This window comes from Lontra canadensis, unplaced genomic scaffold (genome assembly GCF_010015895.1).
Source record: "Lontra canadensis isolate GAN:19392208 unplaced genomic scaffold, GSC_riverotter_1.0 scaffold53, whole genome shotgun sequence".
Lineage (NCBI taxonomy): Eukaryota > Metazoa > Chordata > Mammalia > Carnivora > Mustelidae > Lontra > Lontra canadensis.
The window spans coordinates 3285402-3308485 of record NW_022631047.1 but is presented as its reverse complement, the minus strand read 5'-3'; the positions used below and the strand labels follow the sequence as shown (position 1 = coordinate 3308485).

The window sequence follows — 23084 nt, the reverse complement described above, 5'->3', positions numbered from 1 at the left end:
ATATCCAGTGTGAGATGACCGTGGTTGAATACACAAGTCTACAGTTTAAGAGAAAGATGTGGGCCAGAAATATAGATACGGTAAATATCAGCGCAGAGGTGTGAATAAGTTCACAGAAAATGAAATAAGGAAAGTGGAAAATGGGGAAAGAAACCAAGCCAAACTTCCTCAAAATGGTAGCCCATTTCTCACTACTTCTGTCATATGGGTGATATGTTAATTAGCAAGTTGCCATACTTATACACAAAGGCATGTGCATAATAGCATACTTCCTTTAAAAAACTCCAATGCACTAAGCCTGACTTTCCTTACATGAAATAGATGGAGAAGACTGAGCTGAAAAATCCATACCATGACTGTTCTGTTTCTTGACTCCAAGCAGGCAGAATGATCATTCAAAACCAAGGTGCCGTCATTATAAATATTTCCTAATTGCACATCATCAAAAAGAGTGGTGGAGTTGATACTAACAGTAACTGGAAGAGGATGGGATATCTTACCTAAAGTGTTTTTCACCTTCAAAGTGAGTCTTCTCTCTCCCTCAAGAATGGGGTTGCTTTTACAGGTGATTTGCTACAGTGGAAATTAAAAAGTTAAAGTCTCCACTCTACAAACTATCTCTACTCCTCAATAATGAGCATTTTAAACAGCCCATACAGAATGCTTTGGCAGACAGCATAAGAAACAATGACTGCAGAAGTCCCATTTGTAAAATAAGCTTCCTCTTTTTACCATAAACAAGTTAGTAACTTTCTCTGGGTATATATCCTCACCTAGAGGAGCAGGATGTTCACAGATGAAATCTGGGGTTTCCAAAATCCTGCAGCCCCAGTCACCTGCAAGAATTATGTTAGAACATAGACTTCACTGGGGAAGTCCCATATGCCTGAATCCACCCCCCACCCCACGCAGGTAGACAAGTACTTCTAGCCTGGTAGCATTCTCAATAAGAATTTGTCATCACTCAAAGCCCAGGTAGACCACGGTGCCTATGTTAATCTTTTCCTTCAAGGTCCTAGCTCTCATTTTGCCTTGAAGTAACTGTGACTATTTTTATTATTTCCAGCTATTGCATACACTCTATGACTGCCATCACAACTTATTAGAAGGTCACTTCCCATAATTTCCCCACAGCTCTAGCCAGTGCACTAACGGTGGCTGTTTGGTAACGCAGTATACCATTTCCAACAATTTTATTGTTTTTATTTTTTGAGCAAATATATGACGGGGAAAAAATCGACCAATATTAATTTAGAACAACTGTATTTTCACTGAAACCACTGTTTCATCTGTGGATGATAGGATAATTTCTAATTCTTTTTTTTTTTTTCGATTTGGAATTTAAAGTTTTCCTGATAAAGCTAACTTTACTCCCCTCACGTCCGCTAAAATACCTCCAACTCCGAAAGCTGGCCTAATTTTGTTCAGTTGTTTGCACACTCCCTTTTTCTCTTCAACTCCACTTGATATATGTTTCCCAGGACGTAGTGGAGACTGCTGGCCGCAGAGGCTGGAAAATATAACTCCGAATTTCCTACAATTTCAGCTCCACTTTCTCCCGCGCTCCCGCCCGGGTCTGGAGCCCTGTTGTTGTCACGTGGACTCGGGGCGACCCGGCCGGGCCGGCCAATGGACGCGCGGCAGCTCCGCACACCCCGCCTCCCGACTCCGCCGCGCCGGGACTTTGCGCGTTATCGCGGGGAGGAGGCGAAAAAGTTTCTTAGCGGGCGATAGGGACTTGGGAGCGCCGACGCTGCTCGGACTGCAGCGCCGCCGCAGCTGGCGGTCTTCTCTGGCTCCCCTCTCGCTGCTCCGGGGCATGCAAGGGCTGAGCTGCTGGCGGTAGAAGAAAGGGCTTTATCGGCAGCGCAGGACAAGGGCGCGCACACGCGACTTCGAGCGCGGGCGGCCACTCTCGGCTGCAAGTTGGTGCCGGGCCCCCAGCGCGCGCCGGCTGCGGAGCGCCGGGCAGGGTGAGAGGCCGCAGGAGCGCGATGGGCGCCCCCGAGAAGCTCCGCGCGCCGTCGGTGGCACTGGGACTGCTGCTGGGTGCGGTGCTGGGACGCCTGGGCCCGGCCGAGGGCAGCGGTCGCGGCAGCCCGGGGGCACTGGGGCAGTCTTCCGAGGTCGCCGCCGAGCGCCTGTGTCCCGCTCCTTGCCGGTGCCTCGGGGACCTCTTGGACTGCAGCCGCCAGCGGCTGGCGCGCCTTCCCGAGTCTCTCCCGCCCTGGATCGCTCGCCTGTAAGTATTCTCCTTAGGGCAGAGGGGGACCCGCCTGAGAATCGCGAGGGGCCGGTTCGCTGGGCGCGCGGTTGCCTTTTCTGGGGGAGTTGCTCCTGACCCAGGCCTCCAGCGGTGCTCGGTGAAGATGGAAAAGGAGCCATCGAGGACTCAGTTGCCCAGCCCTCGTGCCTAGCGGGCCGCGCGGTGGGCCCTGGGCTCGCCCCACCTGGCCGCAGGTGGGCGAGGGAAAGGAGCCACTGACAACTCCCGAGGACTAGAGTCAAGGTCCTGAGCCCAGAGCCTGCGGGCCCTGGATTCAAATGCGCGCCCCTCTGGGGGCGGGACAGCAGAGGTGGCAATCTGCGGGTTACTAGAGTTCGCAGTTCTCCCAGAGGGTACGATCCTGTGGCTCAACTACAGTTTCTAACTCATTCAGGCCCCCTTTCCTGTTCCCAGCCAGTAATTGAATGAGCTCCTTTCATTTGAGAAGCCTCCTCACCAGAGTTCTGTCACTGTCCAAGCTATAGTAGACATCGTCTTGTTTTCGCCCCTGTGCTTAATTTCGCTGTAGGAAATTCTGTAAAGCTTCAACCAAATTGTAACACATTCTGGTTCCGGTAAGAAGTTGGCGAAACTAATCAGTAGATATGGAAAGAAAGGAACTAGAGTTTTCAGAACGAAGGGCGTGATTTCGGTAGCTTTGCAGCAAACAGTTTAAGAGAGAGGACTGAGCGCTGTTATGCAAGTTTTTGGATGCGAGCTGTGAAGTCTGAAAACCTGAAATCACTGCCAACTGCGTGGAAGAACAAGGAAGAAAATGTAGTTTAGTTGGAAAGGCTGATTCTTTCCAAATGTCATCTCCTTATTCTCTCCCAGCACTAGTGTTGTTAAAATTGGCGAACTTGTGTAAAATGTAAGCAATTACAAGTTGTGTTTCTTAAAAAAAAAAAAAAAAGTTATCTTGTCTAAAAGAAATAAAGTGCAGTCCGTCCTTGACCCTCAGATTTGGGCCTAGCAGAATTGCAATGGAAATTCTACATTCTTAAAACAATTCTACTAGACTATCCTAACATACTAATAGTAGTAGGAAGTTTGGTTCCATAGTTTAAGAAACTGTCTTTAAATCATTGTGCAAATCAAAATCTTTGTGAATTGTGCGATGGTTAGCCATCAAAATCATATTCTTTGTGTTAATAAACCTTAGTTTATTAAAAAAGTGGAATTATAGAGTTTTAGATTTTCTAATCTCTTAACATGGGATGTCTTGTTTAATAGCTTTTTGGTTTTGTTTTTGTTTTATAATTGAAGAAGGAGATAAGGGCTTTAACCTGAAGCAGGAAGACTTTCAATTAGTTGTGGCTAATTCTGTTCAATTGCCTCTTGTGGAGGTCATGCTGCCTTATTCATGAAATGTGAATGGCTCTATTGACAACATATGGAACTGAACTGGAGGTGAACATGTATGAATAATAGAGAGATGAGAAAAAGAAAATGAATAGCTCTTCCTGGGGTGTGTTTAGAAATGCTTGAATGATTCACCAGAGTTAGCTTATATTAGTAGTTTTTTCTTGTCAAGTAGCTTACTGGGTCATGTCAGTGTACAATATATATTTTGTGCGTGTATTTGGATGTCTTAAAAAAAACTATTAGTCTTGATTAGAAGTTGAGTTAAACCAAAAGGGTTTTGATACCTATTTAAACATTGTCTTAAAAGTAGCTGACCTAATTAAGGATTTTGTTTTGCAGATAATTTGGTGGCACACTAAAAACAAATTACAGTTTATTTGGTTAGCACAATCTTTAATTACATTTCCGCCAGCAGTAAATTGTCTCAATACAAGTCCACATTCCTTAAATATATGTGAAAATAAGTTCCACTTGTACAAATAAGCACTAGGTCTGTTGTCAGAAGCCCCACTGTGATCACTCATTGGACAGCTCTGTCATTCTTGTACTTGTGTGACTTTTAACCAGCTTTGTAGTTGTCACCAAACCATGTGGTCTAAATTCTTTATTGTAAATGTTTCTTTTGTTTGTGCCTAAAGCTCTAGAGATCTCCTCTCTCTGTTTTTGAAAGAGGCAGAAAAACACGTGGAATTGGGCTTTAATTCTCAGTTACTTGGTGTTTGGAACAAGAGGCATAAGATAGCTGTTTCTTAAATTTTACATAATTATGTAAGTATTTAGGTAGACTGTTTCAGAGTTCAGAAGTAAGTAGAAAAATACGTATTGTTTTTTCCCATATCTTAACTTTTTCTCAGGTAATTAAGATAGTAAACCTTTGCCTTAGGACTAATTTATGAGAGCACCATTCAAGGAAACTTTATCTTTTGTATCATTTGTTGAATTTGCAAGTTTTAAAAAATTAATTTCTCTAAAATACGTGTGCATGTATTTTTTTCACTTTATTTAGTTGTAACTTACTGCCTTAAGAATCTCACTTGTGAAAAAAATAGTTTGAGCTGTAAAATAATATTGTAGTTCTTTCAAAGAGTGACTTGTAATACTTTAATGAAAGTGGCTTTTAAAACAGTAACTATTTGAAGCTTTGCTTACAACTGCCTTTAAAGGCAGACTTGAGTTTACATCTAGATTTTGTGTTTACAAAGAGTTCTGAACCCAAAAAGGAGTTGCTTGATGGAATATGTTAGCCAAAAGAGGGAAAAGTTGCTCAATTGCCAATGAGATCTTAATGTATTAAAATTTCACTGGAATTTCAGAATTATTTATCTTATCACGTAGAAATGTTTGCATGAGCTGGACTGAGGCGAAAGTCCGAAAGGTACTTTCTGCTGCTGTGACTTCTTTAGTGTTAGCCGTTATAAATCGTCTGGTCGGTACCAGAATTGGGGCTGGGGTGGGGGTCATGGTCCTCATGGTTTTCACAGCTGTTTTTCTATATTTTCCAGACTAAAACTTGAACGTAGCAGGCTGATTTATGAGTCACTTTGGATCAGTGTCTTAAAACAGCTACAGCCTGGCTTTTTGTTTTTCAGCTTTCCAGATTTCTGCTGAATTAGCAGCTCTGCAGGCCCCAGTGGGATTGATTAAGAAGCTGTGCTGGATTTGCATTTTAAAATTTGACTTGGAAGTCAGATTTCCAAATGCTAAAAGGAAGAAAATGATGGCTGGAACCAAATGTTATAAATTAATTATTTTCATATATATTTGTTTGCTTGCTAATGTGCAGGAGGAAAGATATTTTTTTCTACTATGTAGAGTTTGATTTTCCAGCATTTGGCCAGCTGAGTTCTAGGTAAATAGTTAACATCTCCCCGCCTTACCACTTATCCCATTTATTAAACTCACTACAGAGTTTTTTCAAAAGGTTTCCTGGGGAAAATGTTCATACATGGAACTCTGAAAATGAAGAATCTTCTTTTCTTACTGAACGTTCTCATGGGTTTAAGAAAATACCGACATTGTACGACTTGTTTTTGTTTTTAATGTGGTCTAGCCATAGAAACAGTATAACAATATAGGGAAGATTTAGGAAAATATGACATCCTTTAACTGGAAAGTAATCATTTCTGAAACATAAACTGTATTAAACCTAAATTTAGACACATTAAAAGTTTCATGGCTTAAGTATTTAGCAGTAAAAGTCACTTAAGAAGTGATTTTTTTTTTCTCCCACATAATGTGGTTTTAATAGTACACAAAACTCAGGAATGGAAGTGTGTTGCAATAACTAAAATATTTAAGGTTGCCAGCTCCCGCTTCTGAATCAGAAATGAGTGGTCTCCAGCATGTGCACACTTCTCGGAAGGCAGTTTCTCATTTTTAAAGTCTTTTGTTGGAGAACTCGTTCCATTACTGGTTGGGGGGTGGGGAGTTAAACACCCTCTTTTCTCATAGGATTGCCTTACAAAATAATCCTTAAAATGAAGTTAAGTGTGGTTTTCGTTTTTTTCTAATTAAAAAGAAAACCACCTATAATAAATGTAAATGCCAGATCGGTTCCCCCTTTCCCTTTACACATTGAAACAATAGGGGATGCAGTTTTCTGCTGGTTCAATGTTCTTTCGTTAAGTGGATCCAAATGAGACTTTCTGTTGATTCAGGCTACCTCCCAGGTGAAGGACTCTTTCTGCTGGTTGTTTTTGAAACCCTGTGGGAAATCTGTGACTGTCTGTGGTGCTAAAAGCACACAGGTTTTGTTTGAATCCTAACATGAGTTGTTGGGCTCACGGGTTCCTTGATGAACTCCAGACGGACGTGAGCTGGGTTGGGAGGGAAAGTGTCTGGCTCCAGCGTGGTGAGCATGCACCGCAGTGGTTGTAATTGCAGGATTTTTATAGTTTAACGACTGTGCCAGATTTTTTTTTCATGTTATAACTCTACCAGAACAAATCTACTCATGTCTGTTACTGTCTGGTAGGTCTTTAGGCAAACATGTTTCAAATAAAACTTTTGCAGATTTTTTTTTTTTTTTAGGTGAAATAGAGAAATCCAGGTTTAGTCTCAAAACAAACATGAAAAGACTAAAAGGATCCCTGATTTCTCATTGTTCACTTTGTAGACTGGACGAGGTCATACTGTGTTTCTCTGGGTGTGATGTTTCTGCCTTTCATTTTTGGTTCATGCTTTGCACCAGTACAGTTTGGTTCTCTAAAACGCTGGTTGGTTAAAAGTAAACACTGAAAGAATTCATTTGGTAAGGGTTGGTAAACCTCTTTGGAGGAGAGAGCTTTCAGCCATACTGTTTGTAAGTCTGGTTTTCAGTAGCTGTTCCAGCCTCCCACTTTCAATTCACCACACGGCAGGCACACACTCAGTGTGTCAACACATAAAGGAATGTAAGCGAATGTTCACTGGGCTTTCTTTAACACTGTGGAGTCTTAAATGCCAAGATGGCCTAGTCTAGGAATATTGTATATGTAGGAGTTCTGTTTCACTTTTTTAAAAATAACAATGTCTTATGGAAATTGCTAGTAAGTCCGATGAAGTCTCTAAGAAGCAGATTTATTTAATGATTGCGAAGACATCTGATCGTGGGTTCCTATATAGCCTGCATTGTACGTGGTTTATGTGGCTTAAATTATACATTATATTATCAGTTACTGAGATTTGGGGAATTCAGGAAAGCAGAGTTGTTTTCAACTCTCTCAACACACATACACACAATGATACCTTCAGTAATTTGGTACCTAAACCCAGAGAAACAAATAGGTGTGAAAAGTAATTTCTATTTTGTTGCCTATAATAAGTACACCAATGCTTAATTTTATGATAATAGTAAAAAGGTTTCTTTAGAGGTTTGAGTTTCAACAGCCTGCCTAATGAGCTACTTTTCATAGGCCATGACTTCATCATATCATGTTGGAGGTGAGGAGATGGTAGGGGATGGGGAGGGTGAAGCAAAACAACCATTTCACAAAAGACCTGTTCACCCTTTGCCAAAAAACATCTCCTAAAAATCTGTGGGCTTAAAGCACTTGAACCTACCAGTCTCCTAAACTAATTTTGTCCTCAGAATTTGTATTTTTGAGTTTGGCAATTTGGTTGCCATCTAGTTTGGGAATAGAATGAACCAGATCTTTCTTACATTGTCACTAGTGTCGATAGAGGTATTTCATAAATCCATTCTATCTTGCACATCATTAAACACTACTAGTGATTTTTGGAAACCACTTACAACTTGACTTTTTTTTTTTTTTCTCGTAGGGATTTGAGTCACAACAGATTGTCTTTCATCAAGGCAAATTCCATGAGCCACCTTCAAAACCTTCGAGAAGTGTGAGTCTTACTTTCTATTTGAGATTTGAATAAAATATGCTATTTAACCATAAATAACATTTGGATTGCAATTAATTAAAAATTTTTTAATTTGGGAGGTATTTTTAAATAATTTTATGAAGTTTTTACCTCTGTGATTTACAGATGATCTAATCAGCTCTTCTTTTTTTTCTGTTTTTTTGTTTTGTTTTGTTTTGTTTTGTTTGGGCACTTAAAGGAAACTGAACAACAATGAATTGGAGACCATTCCGAATCTAGGACCAGTCTCAGCCAATATTACACTTCTGTCCTTGTAAGTGAATGTTACTAGGATTTTGCATGTATGTTTGCAGGGACCGTGGGTAGCAGTTCCACAGTTCCATATGGGCTGGAGTTAAGGTCTTAGGAACAAAATATGAATACTTCCTTCTGTAGATAATGGAGAAGGTTTTTTTTAAGTTGTTGGCTTGTTTTCCAGGCTTTTTCTTTCCTAAATTTTAAGTACAATTTTAACAACACACTTTCCTTGTTGCTGTCACTGCTGAACTGGTATCCCAGATTCAGAGAAGCTGCCTTCACCTCATAGAGACTTGGGTTTGATTATGTCCTGCAGACTAGGACTAATTCTGGTCATTACTCAGTGGCCGGCATGGGATCTGTGGATTAGGTATTACACAGTTGCTACTGGAGGGTGATCGGAATTGTTTTGTGAGAGGAAGTGGGAGTTGGTAATAAGACACTGGAGTATTCTCTTAAGTGTGGTACCTGTAGTAGAAATCGAGATTCAGAAACATCAACTCAAAATATCAACTTTATACAGTTAAAATTAAGTATGTGATTGAAATTATAAATACCATTGCATGTTGTTTTGCAAAGATGAGTTTTCACATTAAAATTGTGCTAAATTTTCTGTATTTTTAAGACCTAACATGTTTATAGTCACGCATTGGAGATGTTTTGGCATAATTTTGACTTTTGGCACTTAAGGGTAGCACTTAGAATGTGCAGTATTTATTTCTAAGCTTTAAGTAGCTTGCCACCTTAATCTTGAATAATTTAAAAATATACCTAAGCCACCGAAGTTAAAACATTTTCCTTCCTTAAACCAGTTAAAAGCCCACCATTGTTGGTTGCTTCTGAGAAAGGTGTCATGAGGGTTAAAATTATACAGTAAATTTCAGGAAAGCTGTTCAATTAATTAAAGTGATCACTACCCAATTGCTTACATCTGGTGATTTATAGAGGTTGGTTTTTACTGAGGGCCCAGGTCACCTAAGTCACGGGTGCAGCCGCTGTGTCTGCTTCCCTCTGTTTGAATAAGAACTAAGTGACATTTGATACTGATGTGGTTTTTCCAAAGATCAGAAACAGAAAGGAATAAAAAAAAAAAAAAAGGAGTCGGTATTTGACAAATAAACACTAAATTTCAAAAACATTTTTATGCTAGCATTAATACCTGTTTTCTTTGTCTTTCACATTTGCTTAAGAATTTAGAGTCTAAATGGAATACTGGTTTTGGTATCTTAAACAGCTTTAGCTATTCTTATTTGACCAATGGGGCCTTTCTAATTCCCTGGGAATGCTGCTTCCCCCTGCTGTTCTTACTCTGTGTCTTGGCAGATTCTGTCAGCATGTTCAAGAGAGTCTTGAGTTGAGAGTCATTTTCATGCTTCATGGCTGAGAGGGTCCACAGTGGAATTTTGGAGTTTTGGGTGGGGTGGAGAAAACAATCTTCCCTTTGCCTTGGTGTAGAGTTGAAATCCTAAGAACTTGTAAGGAAATCAGAAACTTCTATTGGGAATAAATAACCAGTGATTTTATACTTCCAAGCTTTCATTTATAATTAGAAAACCGAAATGCAGTCTGGAAAGATGGAAACCTTGCAAAATTTGAACTGTTTTCCCTATTTTCATTTGTTTCATTTTAGTGAGTGCTAAGTAATCTTTACTGACCTTGAATAATCTCACTTTTCTTTCTCCTTAATTTGTTGCATTGCATCTGACCAGGGATTATTTTGTTCATTTTATGTAATGGTAAATACTACTTATTACCGAGATTATGTAGTATCCGCAGAGGGTTATTTATGTGATGAGACTGCTAATTCAATGTGGGTTGTGAAAAATTGTCTTCATACCTATGAAATATGTTGAAAATATATTTCTCTGGCTCTTCTACAATTGTTTTCGCCTGTAGGTGTCTTTGAGTATTGCAATACACCATCATTGTTTCTAAAGCACCGTTAATTTCTGTCTTGTGTTACATAGGGTAGAGCATTTTCTTTTATATAGAAACACATGAGCATCAGAGCTAAAAATTGGTACTTAGGTTCTGAAATTTCAAAAGAAATTGTTCAACTATATACCATGGCTTAAGTTAGAAAATTTCCATGGCACCATGGTTAAATACCATGTCATTTCAAGCAGCTCTCAGAGCTGTTTGACTTTTATTTGATCAAGGGTTTTGTTTTGTTTTGTTTTTTTGTTTTATTTTGTTTTTTAACATTTTGTGGAGAGAAGCAGATTTTTGGGGTCATTTACACAAGTTAAATCATTTGAAAATATGTTAAAGGAAAGGAAAAATCAGTTGGAATCTTGAGCAGAAGATTTAATGTTGGTGCTCCATCCTGTTGCTGCTATGAGCAGTGGGGACCCTTCCCAGCTGGAGGCAGGGAAGTTTACCTGGTGAGAACCTTTCTCCTTGCTCATCTTCAGCCGTAAATGGCACCCCGTGTCCAGAGAGGAACATCTGATAATGTTCAGACCACTTCTGATAATGTCAGTGAAGCCTGGAAAAGTACCAGGGTCTTGGGGTGCCAGGTGGATGAGCATTGAACTCCCCCATTAACAGAGCTCATCTCTCACCTTTTTGGGGATCTGTGAGAATGCAAAAGACCTGAACAGATTTGCTTTCCTTTGAATCCCACCTAGCATGATCTCAGAAGTCAAGCCCCTACTAAGGGCAGGACATGGTTTGTGGGTTTTATTTTGCTTTTTTTCCTCTATCTTGTAGCCTTGCCAGCCAGGATGCTATATTTTAAGGGAAGAAATGCATAAGGTTTGGAATGAACATATAGTAAAACTGTTGCCCTGGCATAAGTAAGTTGATTTTACCGGACGTGGTAGTTTCAGCGTCCTGTGAAGTGGCATGAGCCACTCAAGCATGGGACATTTTTGGAAAACTGTGACGTGAGTTAGGACAGGTTTGAATCCATGAGTCCTATAACATTATTGTTGAACAAGAGAGTTCTCATTGGTCATTAAATAAAGCTGGTTAGGTCTTAGTCTTGACACTGATGGTTTATATAATAGTGCCCAACATGTAAGTACTTATCTATATGTTAGAATTGAAAAAAATTAGGACCTTTAATGTCAAAGGAGTACCCTGATTACTTGTCAAAAAATGTAGATTTCCTGACCCTATCCCTAGAGATTCGGAATTAATGAGATGGGGTGGGGCCCAGGAATATCCATTTTAACACATCTACTTTACCACATCTGATTAGATATTGCATAAATATTTCTGGAACTACTGATAAACCCCAGTCTGTTATAATCAAATAAGCCTTTTCTCATTATTTCTCATCTCAAAGGTAGAGCATTTCTCCCATATCTACCATGATCTTCATAGTCTCTAATTTTTCTGAAAATGGCAATGTCATCCTTCCAGAGTGATTATTATAAATATTGATCACTTTGCTGATAGGACCCCAAAATGTGAGTTCTACCAATGGACAGCCAATGAAGAGATTTAAAACAGAGTAAGGTGATCAGTTTTGCTATTTGACAGTGTCATTCTGGCTTTAGTGTGGAAGATATCCTAGCGGTGGCCATGGGTGTTAGAGAGGGCAGATCACTGTGGGGTAGGAGGGAGGAACCACCAAAGGAGCCCAAGAGTGATGACAGCATTGTGTCACGGCAGCAGAACAGTGATTAAAGCAAAGCTCAAGTTGGATGGCTTAGAATTATTTGCTGCCTCTTCCCTTTGCTAGGTTTGAGATCTTAGTCAAGTTACTATCTGTGTTTCCTTATCTCCAAAATGAGAATTATAACAATGCCCACCTTATAGGTTGCTGTGAGGATTTGGAAAAATAATGCCGATAAAACCATTGGACATATGCTGAGTGCTCAGTGACTATGAGCTGTGATCATGATGATGACGGTCATGCACTTGAGGGAAATTCATTGAATAAATGAGCAGGGCATTTTAAGGGCTGGGGACACAGCAGTGAACAAACCAGACAACTTGCTCCTATGAAGTTTCTATGCTAGTGAGGAGTAAAAGAACAATGAGTGACAATTTTTTTTAAAGAAAAAAAGATCACTTCAGTTCCTTGGTACATGCTGTCAAGGAAAAGGAAGGAGGACCAGAAGAGCCCTTTAATGGGGCTGGGAAAGGCTTCTGAGTATTATCCAAATCCTTCTATGTACTTGGGTACTGGTCTAAGGTGGAGATTCAGCAGTGAACAGACAGATGAAATCCCTGCCCTCACAGAGCTGCCTTCTCATGGAAGGAGAAGGACAAGTCAAGTAAAAGATGTGGTCAGAAGGTGGTGAGTGGTAGGGAGGAAAAAGCAGCGAGGAGGCAGAGGAGTGTGTGTGGCAGAATAGGGGTTGACAGTTTTAAATGGGGATGCAGGGAGTTTTAAATGGGGATGCTAGGAAGGTGACGCTTGAATCGGCGAAGGGGGAGGTAAGGGTTGTGTGCAGCACCCTGGGGGTGAAGGTCATCTCCTTAAGCCTCCCCTACCCTCTCCAGGTCCATCTTGCCTCTTATGTCCAACTCTTACATGGCAATGAATGAGTTTGTTTCTATTTTTCTCCCATGCTATACTTTGGGGCTTGTGGCTGACTCTCATTTTCCCCAGCACTAAGTGCAGGTGTATGGCATATAGCTGGAGCTAGGTATAACAATTAAGGAATATTTATGGAAAGCCACATGCACTTAACATTATCCAGGCAGGTGTATTTGTCTATGCTACTGGCTAAAAATTTATAGTGGAAACAAAGCATGCCTATATTTTACTTAACTTATGTTCAGCTCTGCATGCATGGTAAATAATAGTAATAAATTATAACAACAGCAACAATAATAAGTAAAAGAAAGAAGTGATTTAAGTAGGGAAGGGATTCAGTTCACCACTCTCACCAGTGAACAGGTTCCCTGTAGTGTGTTTGAGATGGAAGTGTGTGGGAAATAAAAGTCCCCTTTTGTATTTTCCTTTTTTCAGTTTCAGTATCTCAATACACCAGGGATGATTTTTGTCTTCAGAGATACAGATTTTTCATAGATCCTGTGTCCAGCACACATGTGAACTACTTTATCGGGTCCTAAACTAAAAATTCAAAACAAAAAACAATAACAAAATACAAAATCGATCTGGTCCAATACTGAAGAAAAAACTGACCCTCTAGGACTCAGAGAGGGAAAGGGAAGGAGAATATGTTTGCATACGAACACTTTGCTGGTGTTAGGAGGGATCTCTCAGGGTGTGTTAGTGATAGATGTTTTCCCTCGTGCATTCCAGGGTAGAACTCAGGTCTTACTGAACTATCAGTCCCCTAAGATGCCCAGGCCAGAATTTGGCCCAGAGGAGGTTCTCCTTCAATATCTGAGCGGACGAGAGGAAGGCCCGAGCTGGAAACAGGGCACACGTGTTGTTATCTTGTCTCTCGCTAGTGTCTTGTCTGACCTCAGGCAGACTTAATTACTTCTGCTTTATCTGTAAGAGCAGTGGGACATGTCTGCGCCTCTATCTCAGGTAGTTCCAGTACAGAATCGAATGGCAAAAAGTACAGGTGAGGACTCTGCAAAGTGTGAGACACAACAGTTGGATCCGAGAAGGACAGCAGGAGTTAGAAACCTTATCCTGGCAGCAGCAGGTGAGGGAGAAAGAACTTTGCATCTGGACTGGGTTATCTGGAAAACTTTTGCTCTCTTCAAGTAGTTCAAAGAGCTGGTAAACTCTCAGTTATAATTAATAACGGAGCAACATTTCTAGCCCAAGGGCTTGTGCGTCTGTAAGGAGGATTTTGAGCTGTTCTGGGTGCCCAGCAACACCACCTACTATGTGCTAAGTGCTGGGGAGCAAAGGAAAAGAGAACTTGGCCTCTGCCCTCAGGGGGCTTTGAATAATGAACAAAGGGAAGATGGACAATACAGACATGCTCCCCGTAGGATGATGCCCTGGACGATGGGGAGATGCCCAGCTGGGCCAGTGCAGAAGAGCGCTGCAGCTTCCGTGTGTGCGGAGGGCAAGGGTGTGTGAGGTCTAGAGAAGGAAAGGACATGCGATGCATTGGTTAGAGATGCACTTAGCTGTTTTAAAGGTTTGGGGACCAAGTGACATATTTCCTAAGCAGAGGAATGAAATGACTACATTTCACTGATGCACAGAATCATCTTCTCTCCTTGTTTGCAGGTAGTCATTAAACCATGTTCATTTTCAAAATCAAAGGCCATGAAGATAAATAATGTGCTTTTTTTTTTTTTTTTAAATCATAAACAGTTATGACTTGCCAAATACCTGCTATCCAGCCATCCTTAAAACTGTCCCAACTCTGAGCCTTGCTCTGTGTTAGGGCCATATCTTTCTTTGTGCCCACCAAAGGAAATTGACCATAGGGCGGGTGTCATATAAGTGTTGACTTGTATGTATGATATATGTGTGATGTATGTATGAATGAAAAGGGTGGGGTTGGGCGAGTGATCAGCAATCAGATCTGCAGTATTCTCTTATCGATGTATTGACCCCAGCACCATGGGTGGGAACTTCATCCATAAGCATGCATTTTTCATTGAACATTTCAAAAATCAGCCTAATAAAAAAACCGGGAGACAGTGATTTGAGAGGCTATTGCTTGGTTGTATCGCACCGAGTTTATTTAAATAATTCATCAAACTTACTTTGTGACTTTTTTTAAAAACATATTGATATTTTAATAGTCACAGCTCAGAGACACAGCTTCATACAGGGAAGGCAAAGTGTTACGTTTTCAAGTGATGATGTAGATAAGTAATTTTGTAACTATGTGGTAAAGTTCAAATAGTTGTTTATTTGTTTTTAAACCAAACCTATGTAAGTCAGCTTTTGAAAGGAGGTTACCATTGCATCATATTAATTAGGGAAGTGAGGAGAAGCTTTGGTCAACATTAGAATTTAAGTTTCTGGGGAATCAGGGAGCTTTGTTCTGATTAAGATGGTAAATCCCATCTTCACCCATTTGTGGGTATAGATGAGCCCATCGAATTTGAGCCCCTTAACTGAAAAGTTCATCCCCCAAATGTATGCCCCACTGATGTGGACGAGTGGACTAGTGTCTTTGTATTTAAAGGATATTGCATTAGAGGGCTGCAGCCTTCACCAGGATAAACAAACCAGATGTTATGGTGTTTAATGGGAATTAGCTCATAAAGCTCAAGTCTTACAAAATAAATACATAAACATCATAATACGATAAGTTGTATTCTTTCATTGGATTTTAAAGTGTTTGTACGTGATTTGCACATAAAAGAGTTTACTGTACACAGAGATGTATTCTCTACCCTCTATGTTTATCTTCACAATTAATCATAAACCAGTTCCCACAGTACAAGTTTGCTGGGTGTTCAAACTCTCAATTTAGATTTGAAACATAAATTTGTAATCCTGCTGTGGTGCTTTCAACCCTTGAGGAATTTCCCACTGCTCTTAGGTCAAGAGTAGAATCCGTCCCAAGACCTCTAATGGTCTGGATGATCTGAGTCCTCTTTTCCAGTGGGTTTCCTATAGACGCCTTTTTCCCTTCTAACAGTGTGCTAGGGTGTTCTGTGTCAGGCCCCATTACAGACTTTTCTCTCGGCCTACAGTACTCACCCTTGCCCAGCACTGTTTTCCTATCGCCCTTCCTTAGAGTCCACATTATTATCATACACATGGTGACATCTGTCAATTGTGTATCTGTGATTCTTTCATGTCCCTTTCCCCCACCGGAATGAAATTTCCTGAAAGCTGAGAGCATGTGTGTTTTCATAACCCTAGCATGTAGCTCCGTGTCTAGCACTTGGGAGTTATGCACGGTTATTGAATGAATGACTCAATGAGTAGCCCAGACCCAGTTAATATTGTATATAGTTAATTGTAGAAAAAACTATTCAGTTAACCTTTCTGTTTGTGCCCCTCCATATACACTTAAAAATCATTTTCATGACTAAAACTTGCTTTTTCCAAGGTAACAACATTCTTAGATACGACGTCATGAACCAGTGGACGACTTTGTTCAGTGGCCGTTCTCGGAGCCCATAAAATGGTTTTGAACTTGACCTTCCAGCATAGCTTGCCAGAAATTCTCCTGTATGACCAGTGTCTATCTTGAACCTGCATCATTTTCTCATCTCTGCCTTGAGTGTCATGCTGGCCATTTTGTCTGCTGCTTTGAAGGTATCAAGTGCAGCTTCTACCAGAGACATTTCTGTGATGAGCCAAGCTTGTGCTGCCAAGACAGACAAAACAGTAACGTTACAGCCAGTTGCTTTTCATGATAGGGGTGGCAGGAGTCAACATGTCTCTCTCCCGGCCTAGTTCCTTTGCCTCCTTCTCGTCCTCATTTTAGTATCTCTGCCATCTTCCACAGATGAGAGGCTCGGGGCTCTAGTTGGGTAGAGAGACCAAAACAATGAAACAGGCTGCTAACCAGTACCACCACTTTTTTCCTTGGCTGAAAGTCACTGAAGTGCTAAATTCAAAAGATGAAAGGAAAGGCAATTATAAGTATAAGCACTTCCTTTCTAAAATCACCTGCCCGACAGTCTCCCTTCCTCCCTGTGAAGCTTCAGCTGGCAGATAGAGCAGTCTCTAGAACGAGGTTGAAGGCAAAATGAAATATCGAGGTAATATTCATGCTGCAAGTACCCTACATCATAGGATGAACATGGTGTGCATTCTTGGACTGTCAGTTTTACTGTGCATGAGCAATTTTAAATGTTTTTATTCCAAAACAAACATTGGAATAGAATCAAAATGAGCATTTATTTTTTAGGGGAAAAAAAAAGATGTTTTTTGAAGTTAGTCACTAATTGCTGTGTAATCCTGCACAAGACACTGGTCTAGGAATAGAGGCAGTACTTTTTAAAGATGAATGGATGTTTACAAAATCAGGAAATGTAGTCAATTGTATAAATCCCTCTTTCTCTTATTCTTCTCCTCCTGTCTCTTTTGCTTTCACTTCTTCACCATCATCCCCATTTATGTATCGACTAAAGGATGAGAGGAATTAGCAATGGTTTAGTAGATGGTATAACTGGTCAAAACCAATTTTTTTGTTGGTTTTGTGTATCTGCTTGCAATCCTGGTAACTTAGAATGGGAAGAGACATTTCTCCCTGTGGAGAGATTTCTGGAAAGAAGAAGTTATCAGCCTCCCTTTGAGCCTTTTCTGGGACAAAAGCTTACTTCTTGGTGACGCACTGTTCCATTGTGAATAGTCCTAATTACCGGGACTTTTTGTTAAGCTGTACTCTTCCCTTACCTTAACCTATTGTGTCAGTTCTGTGTGTTGGAAAGAATAACTTTGTTATATTTTCTGCAAATTAATACCTATAAGTCTTAAAATTCAAGGTTTTCTTAAAGCCTTCTCTTTTTCCTGGCTCAAATCCCAATTACCCTTTCCTGTGTGATACACATCTAGACCAGAGCTTTGCAGTGGCACTTTCGGCAGTGATGGAGATGTTCTATATCTGTGCTACTTGCTGTGGTAGTTACTAGACACATGGATATTGAACACTTGACATGTGGCTAGTGTACTGAAGAATTCCATTTTTAATTTTATTTCATTTAAATTTAAGTAGCTACACATGCACAATGCAGGTCTAGACTCTTAAAGTCCTCCCATATACACTTCATCTGGCATGACAGTGTAAAATATAGCACCCAAACAAGATATGCTAAGCTAAATAAGTCTGTCAGAGAAAGACAAATACCATATGATTTCACTCATATGGGGAATTTAAGAGACAAAAACAGATGAATGGAGGCAAGAGAAGAAAAAATAAAATTTGATAAAATAGGGGAGGCAAACCATAAAGGACTCTCAATGATAAAAAACAAAACTGAGGGTTGATGGACAGGAGGAGGTGGAGGGATGGGGTAACTGGGTGATGGGCATTAAGGAGGGCAGTTGATACAATGAGGAGTGGGTATTACATGCATCTGATGAGTCACTGAATTCTGCCTCTGAAACTAATAATACACTATCTGTTAACTACATTGAATTTAAATTTTAAAAAATATGGACATAAATGAAGCTTAAAATTATGTTAACCTTTAAGGACCATGTTGTATTATTGGCTCCTATCGAGCTGTGGTCAGCCAAGCTCCCCAGGTCTACTGTCATTTTCATAGGAATTGCTTTCACATGGGCCTTTTTAAAATGATTGATTAAAAACTCAAAACACTGCCTTATCCCAGCTTATTTCTCTGGTTGCTTCTAGACCATCATTTGAATACGTTGAAAGGTTTGGGATGCTGATTCATCTAATAGATGCACTATACGTGTAGTTTTGTGACATTTGTACTTGATTATTCCCACCACTGTCCTTGCTCGTACAGATGTTGACCCCACAAGGGCCACAGTCTGACCCAGTCACAGCCATTAGCAGCTTCCTTTTTTTTAAAATTTTAATTCCAGCATAGTTAATAGTGTTATATTACTTTCAGGTATATAGTTTAGTGATTCAACAGTTCCATATTACCCAGCGCACATCAAGATAAGTGTACTTTTTATCCCCATCATCTATTTACCCATCCCCCACCCACCACCCCTCTGGGAGGCATCAGTTTGTCCTCTATAGTTAAGAGTCTGTTTCTTGGTTTGTCTCTCTCTTTTTCCTTTGCTCATTTGTTTTGTTTCTTAAATTCCACATATGAGTTAAATTGTGGTATTTGTCCTGCTCTAACTGACTCATTTCCCTTAGCGTTTTATACTCTAGCTCCATCCATGTCATTGCAAATGGCAAAATTTCTTTTTTATGCCTGAGTAATATTCCACTCAATGTATGTATGTCTGTGTGTGTATATCATCTCTTTATCCATCTCTCGATGGACACGTGGGCTGCTACCATAATTGGCTATTGTAAGTAATACTGCAATAAATATAGGGGTACATGTATCCCTTTGAATTAGTGTTTTCATATTCTTTGGATAAATATCCAGGAGTATAATTAATTACTGGATTGTAGGGTAGCTCTATTTTTAACTTTTTGAGGCACCACCACACTATTTTCCACAGTGGCTGCACCAGTGTGCATTCCTAATAGCGCACAAGGTTTCCTTTTTCTCCACATCCTTACCAACACTTGTTTCTTATGTTTCTGAATTTTAACCATTCTCACAGGTGTGAGATGCTGTCTCATTGTAGTTTTGATTCACATTTCCCTGATGATGAGTGATGTTGAGCATCTTTTCGTTTGCCTATTGGCCATCTGGATGTCGTCTTTTGAGAAAGGCCTGTTCGTGTCTTCTGCCCATTTTTTAATTGGATCTTTTGGTTTTTGGATGTTGAGTAATATAAGTTATTAATATATCTTGGATACTAACCCTTTATCAGATAATGTTGTTTGCAAATACCTTCTCCCATTCAGTAGGTTGTCTTTTAGTTGTGTTGATTGTTTCCTCCCCTGTGCAGAAGCCTTTTATTTTGATGTAGTCCCAATAGTTTATGTTTGTTGCTGCTTCCGTTGTCTCAGGAGACATATCTAGAAAATGTTGCTATGGCTGGTGTCAGAAAAATTACTGCCTATGTTCTCTTCTAGGACTTTTATGGTTTCAGGTCTCACATTTAGATCTTTAATCCATTTCGAATTTATTTTTGTGTATGGTAAGGAAAGTGGTCCAGTTTCATTCTTTTGCATGTTATCTGTCCAGTTTTTCCAACACCATTTGTTGAAGAGACTTTTTCCTGTTGCTTATACTTACCTCCTTTTTTGAGATTAATTGACCATAAAATTGGTGTTTATTCCTTGTGTGTGTTTTGGGGACAGTACCATACTGTTTTGATGATTATAGCTTGTAGGATATCTTGAACTCTGGCATTGTGATAACTCTAGTTTTGTTTTCTTTTTTTAAGATTGCTTTGGCTACAGGGTCTTTGTGGTTCCATACAAATTTTAGGATTGTTTGCTCTAGTTCTGTGGAAAATGCTATTAATATTTTAATAGGGATAATATTAAACTTATAGATTCCTTTCAGTAGTATAGATATTTTAACAATATTTGTTTTTCCAGTTCAAGAGTACAGAGTATCTTTCCATGTCTTTTTGTTGTCTTCAGTTTCTTTCCTCAGTTTTTTTTTTTTAAGCTTTTATTTACTTATTTGACAGAGAGAGATCACAAGTAGGCAGGAGGCAGGCAGAGAGAGATGGGGAAGCAGGCTCCCCGCTGAGCAGAGAGCCTGATGCGGGGCTCGATCCCAGGACCCTGAGATCATGACCTGAGCTGAGGGCAGAGGCTTAACCCACTGAGCCACCCAAGTGCCCCTTTCATCAGTGTTTTATGGTTTTCAGAGTATAGTTCTTTCAATTCTTTGGTAAATTTATTCCTAGGTATTTTATTATTTCTGGTACAATTATAAATGGGATTATTTTCTTAATATCTCTTTTTGCTGTTTCATTATTAGAATATAGTAATGTATCAGATTTCTGTACATTGATTTTGTATCCTAACAACTTCCTTTAAAGATTCATGTCACTCTGGATAAAGATAAAGATAAGGGATGTAAGCTCACTTGCCTGTCTGATCATCATCACCACATTATCCATGTCTTTTTCACAAGAACAATTTAAATACTTGGTTAAATGTGATGTTCTTAGTCCATTGGTCTGTGAACCATATCAGAAAATAACATTAATTTAACCTGATGTGTTCATACAGAATTAATCTTCTGCATGAGATCTGTTTATTAATTTGAGGTTCAGAATAATGATGTGTTTTCTGGTTTGTACTATCATCTTGAATGAAAATCCTTTGTATAGGCTAATTTTTCATTAAAATATACAAAGCTGAGTTGGGTGAATTTTTGGGTGAAAAAATTACAGTAGCTCTTTTGAGGGAAGGTTTTGTGGTTTATTTTGCTTTTTAGAGAAAAACCGTTTTATTCATTGATTGGATTTCTGTTGAAGACTTCTTTTTAAGCCTAGTGGGCTGAATATATTCATTTAACTCTGCTCTTTCTTAAAACTCCCTTAAAATAGAATTAAGGTCTAAAAAAATATACACAGAGAGGAACAAAGATAAAATAGGAAAGAAGACAGTCCAAATAAGAAATGTCATAAAAATTTTGCAAGCAGATGAACAAATTATAACTGACTTAAAAGAGAGAAAATGGAGTGGATCCCAAAAGCAGCAACTTGGTTGTTTTGTTTTGTTTTGTTTTGTTTTCAGCGGAACCATTCTGAGTTCAGAAATTCAAAGCCTATAAAGGTATAAGGTAGGACTGAAATTGAGGGAAGACTTAAAACTCTTTTATAAGAAGCAATGAGACCTCCAAGTTTCTCCTCCATACTCATCCTCCAAAACTCAAAGCCTAGTGACTGACGTTAGCAGAAGATTAGAAGTTACCCTCTGGAGAGTTGAAAGACTAAGTCTCTAGAATTTGAGACACAAGCCAAGCTGGGCAAGGAAGGGATGAGGATTGAGGGTAGCATATTCTGCAGTCAGGGAAATTAAATCTTATCTAAACACTGAGGATGACACTTCCTTGCCCCAGCTTATTTACCTGTGAGCCTTCCTAGATCTTAGCAATCATGCTCGGACCCACCAGACTAGAGACTGGAAGATCAGAGCAATAAGACATGTGGAGATCCCATCATGAAATAGGTCCCCTCTCTGCCACCATGGTGGGACTCACCAGTCAACAAGTCTATTCTGCACACAGTCCTCAGTAAACTTTTGAATGCTTTTTATTAAATATGAATGGTTAGCCCAGTGATCGCCAGACTTGTGTAGACATTTCGAATAAGATCAAGTGTTTACGGAGTGTCTGGGTGGCTCAGTCAGTTAAGCATCTGACTCTTGATTTCAACTCAGGTCATGATCTCAGGGTCAGGGGATCAAGCCCCATGCTGGCTCCATGCTGGATGTGGAGCCTGCTTAAGATTCTCTCTCTCCCTCTGCATCCCCCCACCCCTCTTCTCCCCCTCTCTAAAATTAAATAAATAAATACGATCAGTGTCTGAAATAAATGGGGAAAGAGAACCGGAGACAGTGGAAGGGAAGGGGAACCTCTGGAAAACCTAATACGTGCAGAAAGAAAAGAGATGTGATAGCCACAAAGCAAGTAAAGAATGGTAAATCATTAATAATAATAATAATAATGAATATTGAGAAAATAAGGATGAACTTTTGAAAGTTAAAAATATAACAGACTCTTTAAAAGGTTAACAGAAGTGTCGAAAGAAAGTCGAAAACTTTATCCAAAAGAAGAACAGAAACACAAAGGGATGGAAAATGGGAGAGGAAAAAATGAGAAAATAGGAAAATCAGGCAGAAATCTATTCCCTACCTTATTGGAATTCCACAGAGATGTATATGGAAATAGAAGGGAGGAAATGATCAGACAAACAAAAATCCCAGAACTAAGAAATACACGTTTCTAGGTTGAAAGGGCCTACTGAGTGCCAGCAGTTGAAACGAGGCCTACCACTGGAGATAATACTGGGCAGTCTCAGAATACCAGGAGCAAAGTGTAGCTCTGAGAGGAGGAAAACAATAAAACAACATAGGTGACCTGTGGGGATTGACGGTGGTTCTCCTCGTGTGTTGCCAGTGACACCTGTATCACCCGGGAACTTGGTAGAAATGCAGAGTCTCAGGTTCCATCTAACCTGCTAGAAGAAGTCCCTGTCCTCTGGCTCTGATGTCTGCCCACGTTTGAGAAGCATGGAGATGGAGAATCAGAATGGTTTCTGGCTCTTCTGTCAGTACTTCCATGAATGCTTCGGATAGGGTAAAACAGTGTCTTCAAAATCCTAGGGGAGAATGACTTCGAAATCCTGTATGCACTCAAACTGTCAATCCTATAAAGACGTTTTGAAACATGGGGGCTGAGGGGAGCACCTCTGTTCATGGTTACTTGGAAAGCTAGTGGAGGATATGGCCCAGGAAAATGAGGGAGT

General features: G+C 39.9%; 1 protein-coding gene across 2 annotated transcripts in view; it reads left to right on the top strand.

Moving 5' to 3' along the window:
• The first annotated feature begins 1867 nt into the window (after nucleotides 1-1867).
• Nucleotides 1868-23084, top strand: part of LRIG3 (leucine rich repeats and immunoglobulin like domains 3) — a 48504-nt gene continuing 27287 nt past the window's right edge. Inside the window, exons 1-3 of one of the 2 annotated variants that reach the window (XM_032874621.1) lie at nucleotides 1868-2242; nucleotides 7892-7963; nucleotides 8181-8255. In XM_032874621.1, the coding sequence (XP_032730512.1) occupies nucleotides 1995-2242; nucleotides 7892-7963; nucleotides 8181-8255 (395 nt within the window). In that variant the 5' untranslated portion in view covers nucleotides 1868-1994. The remainder of the gene's footprint in view (nucleotides 2243-7891; nucleotides 7964-8180; nucleotides 8256-23084) is intronic. The other variant, XM_032874622.1, reaches the window with a different exon arrangement.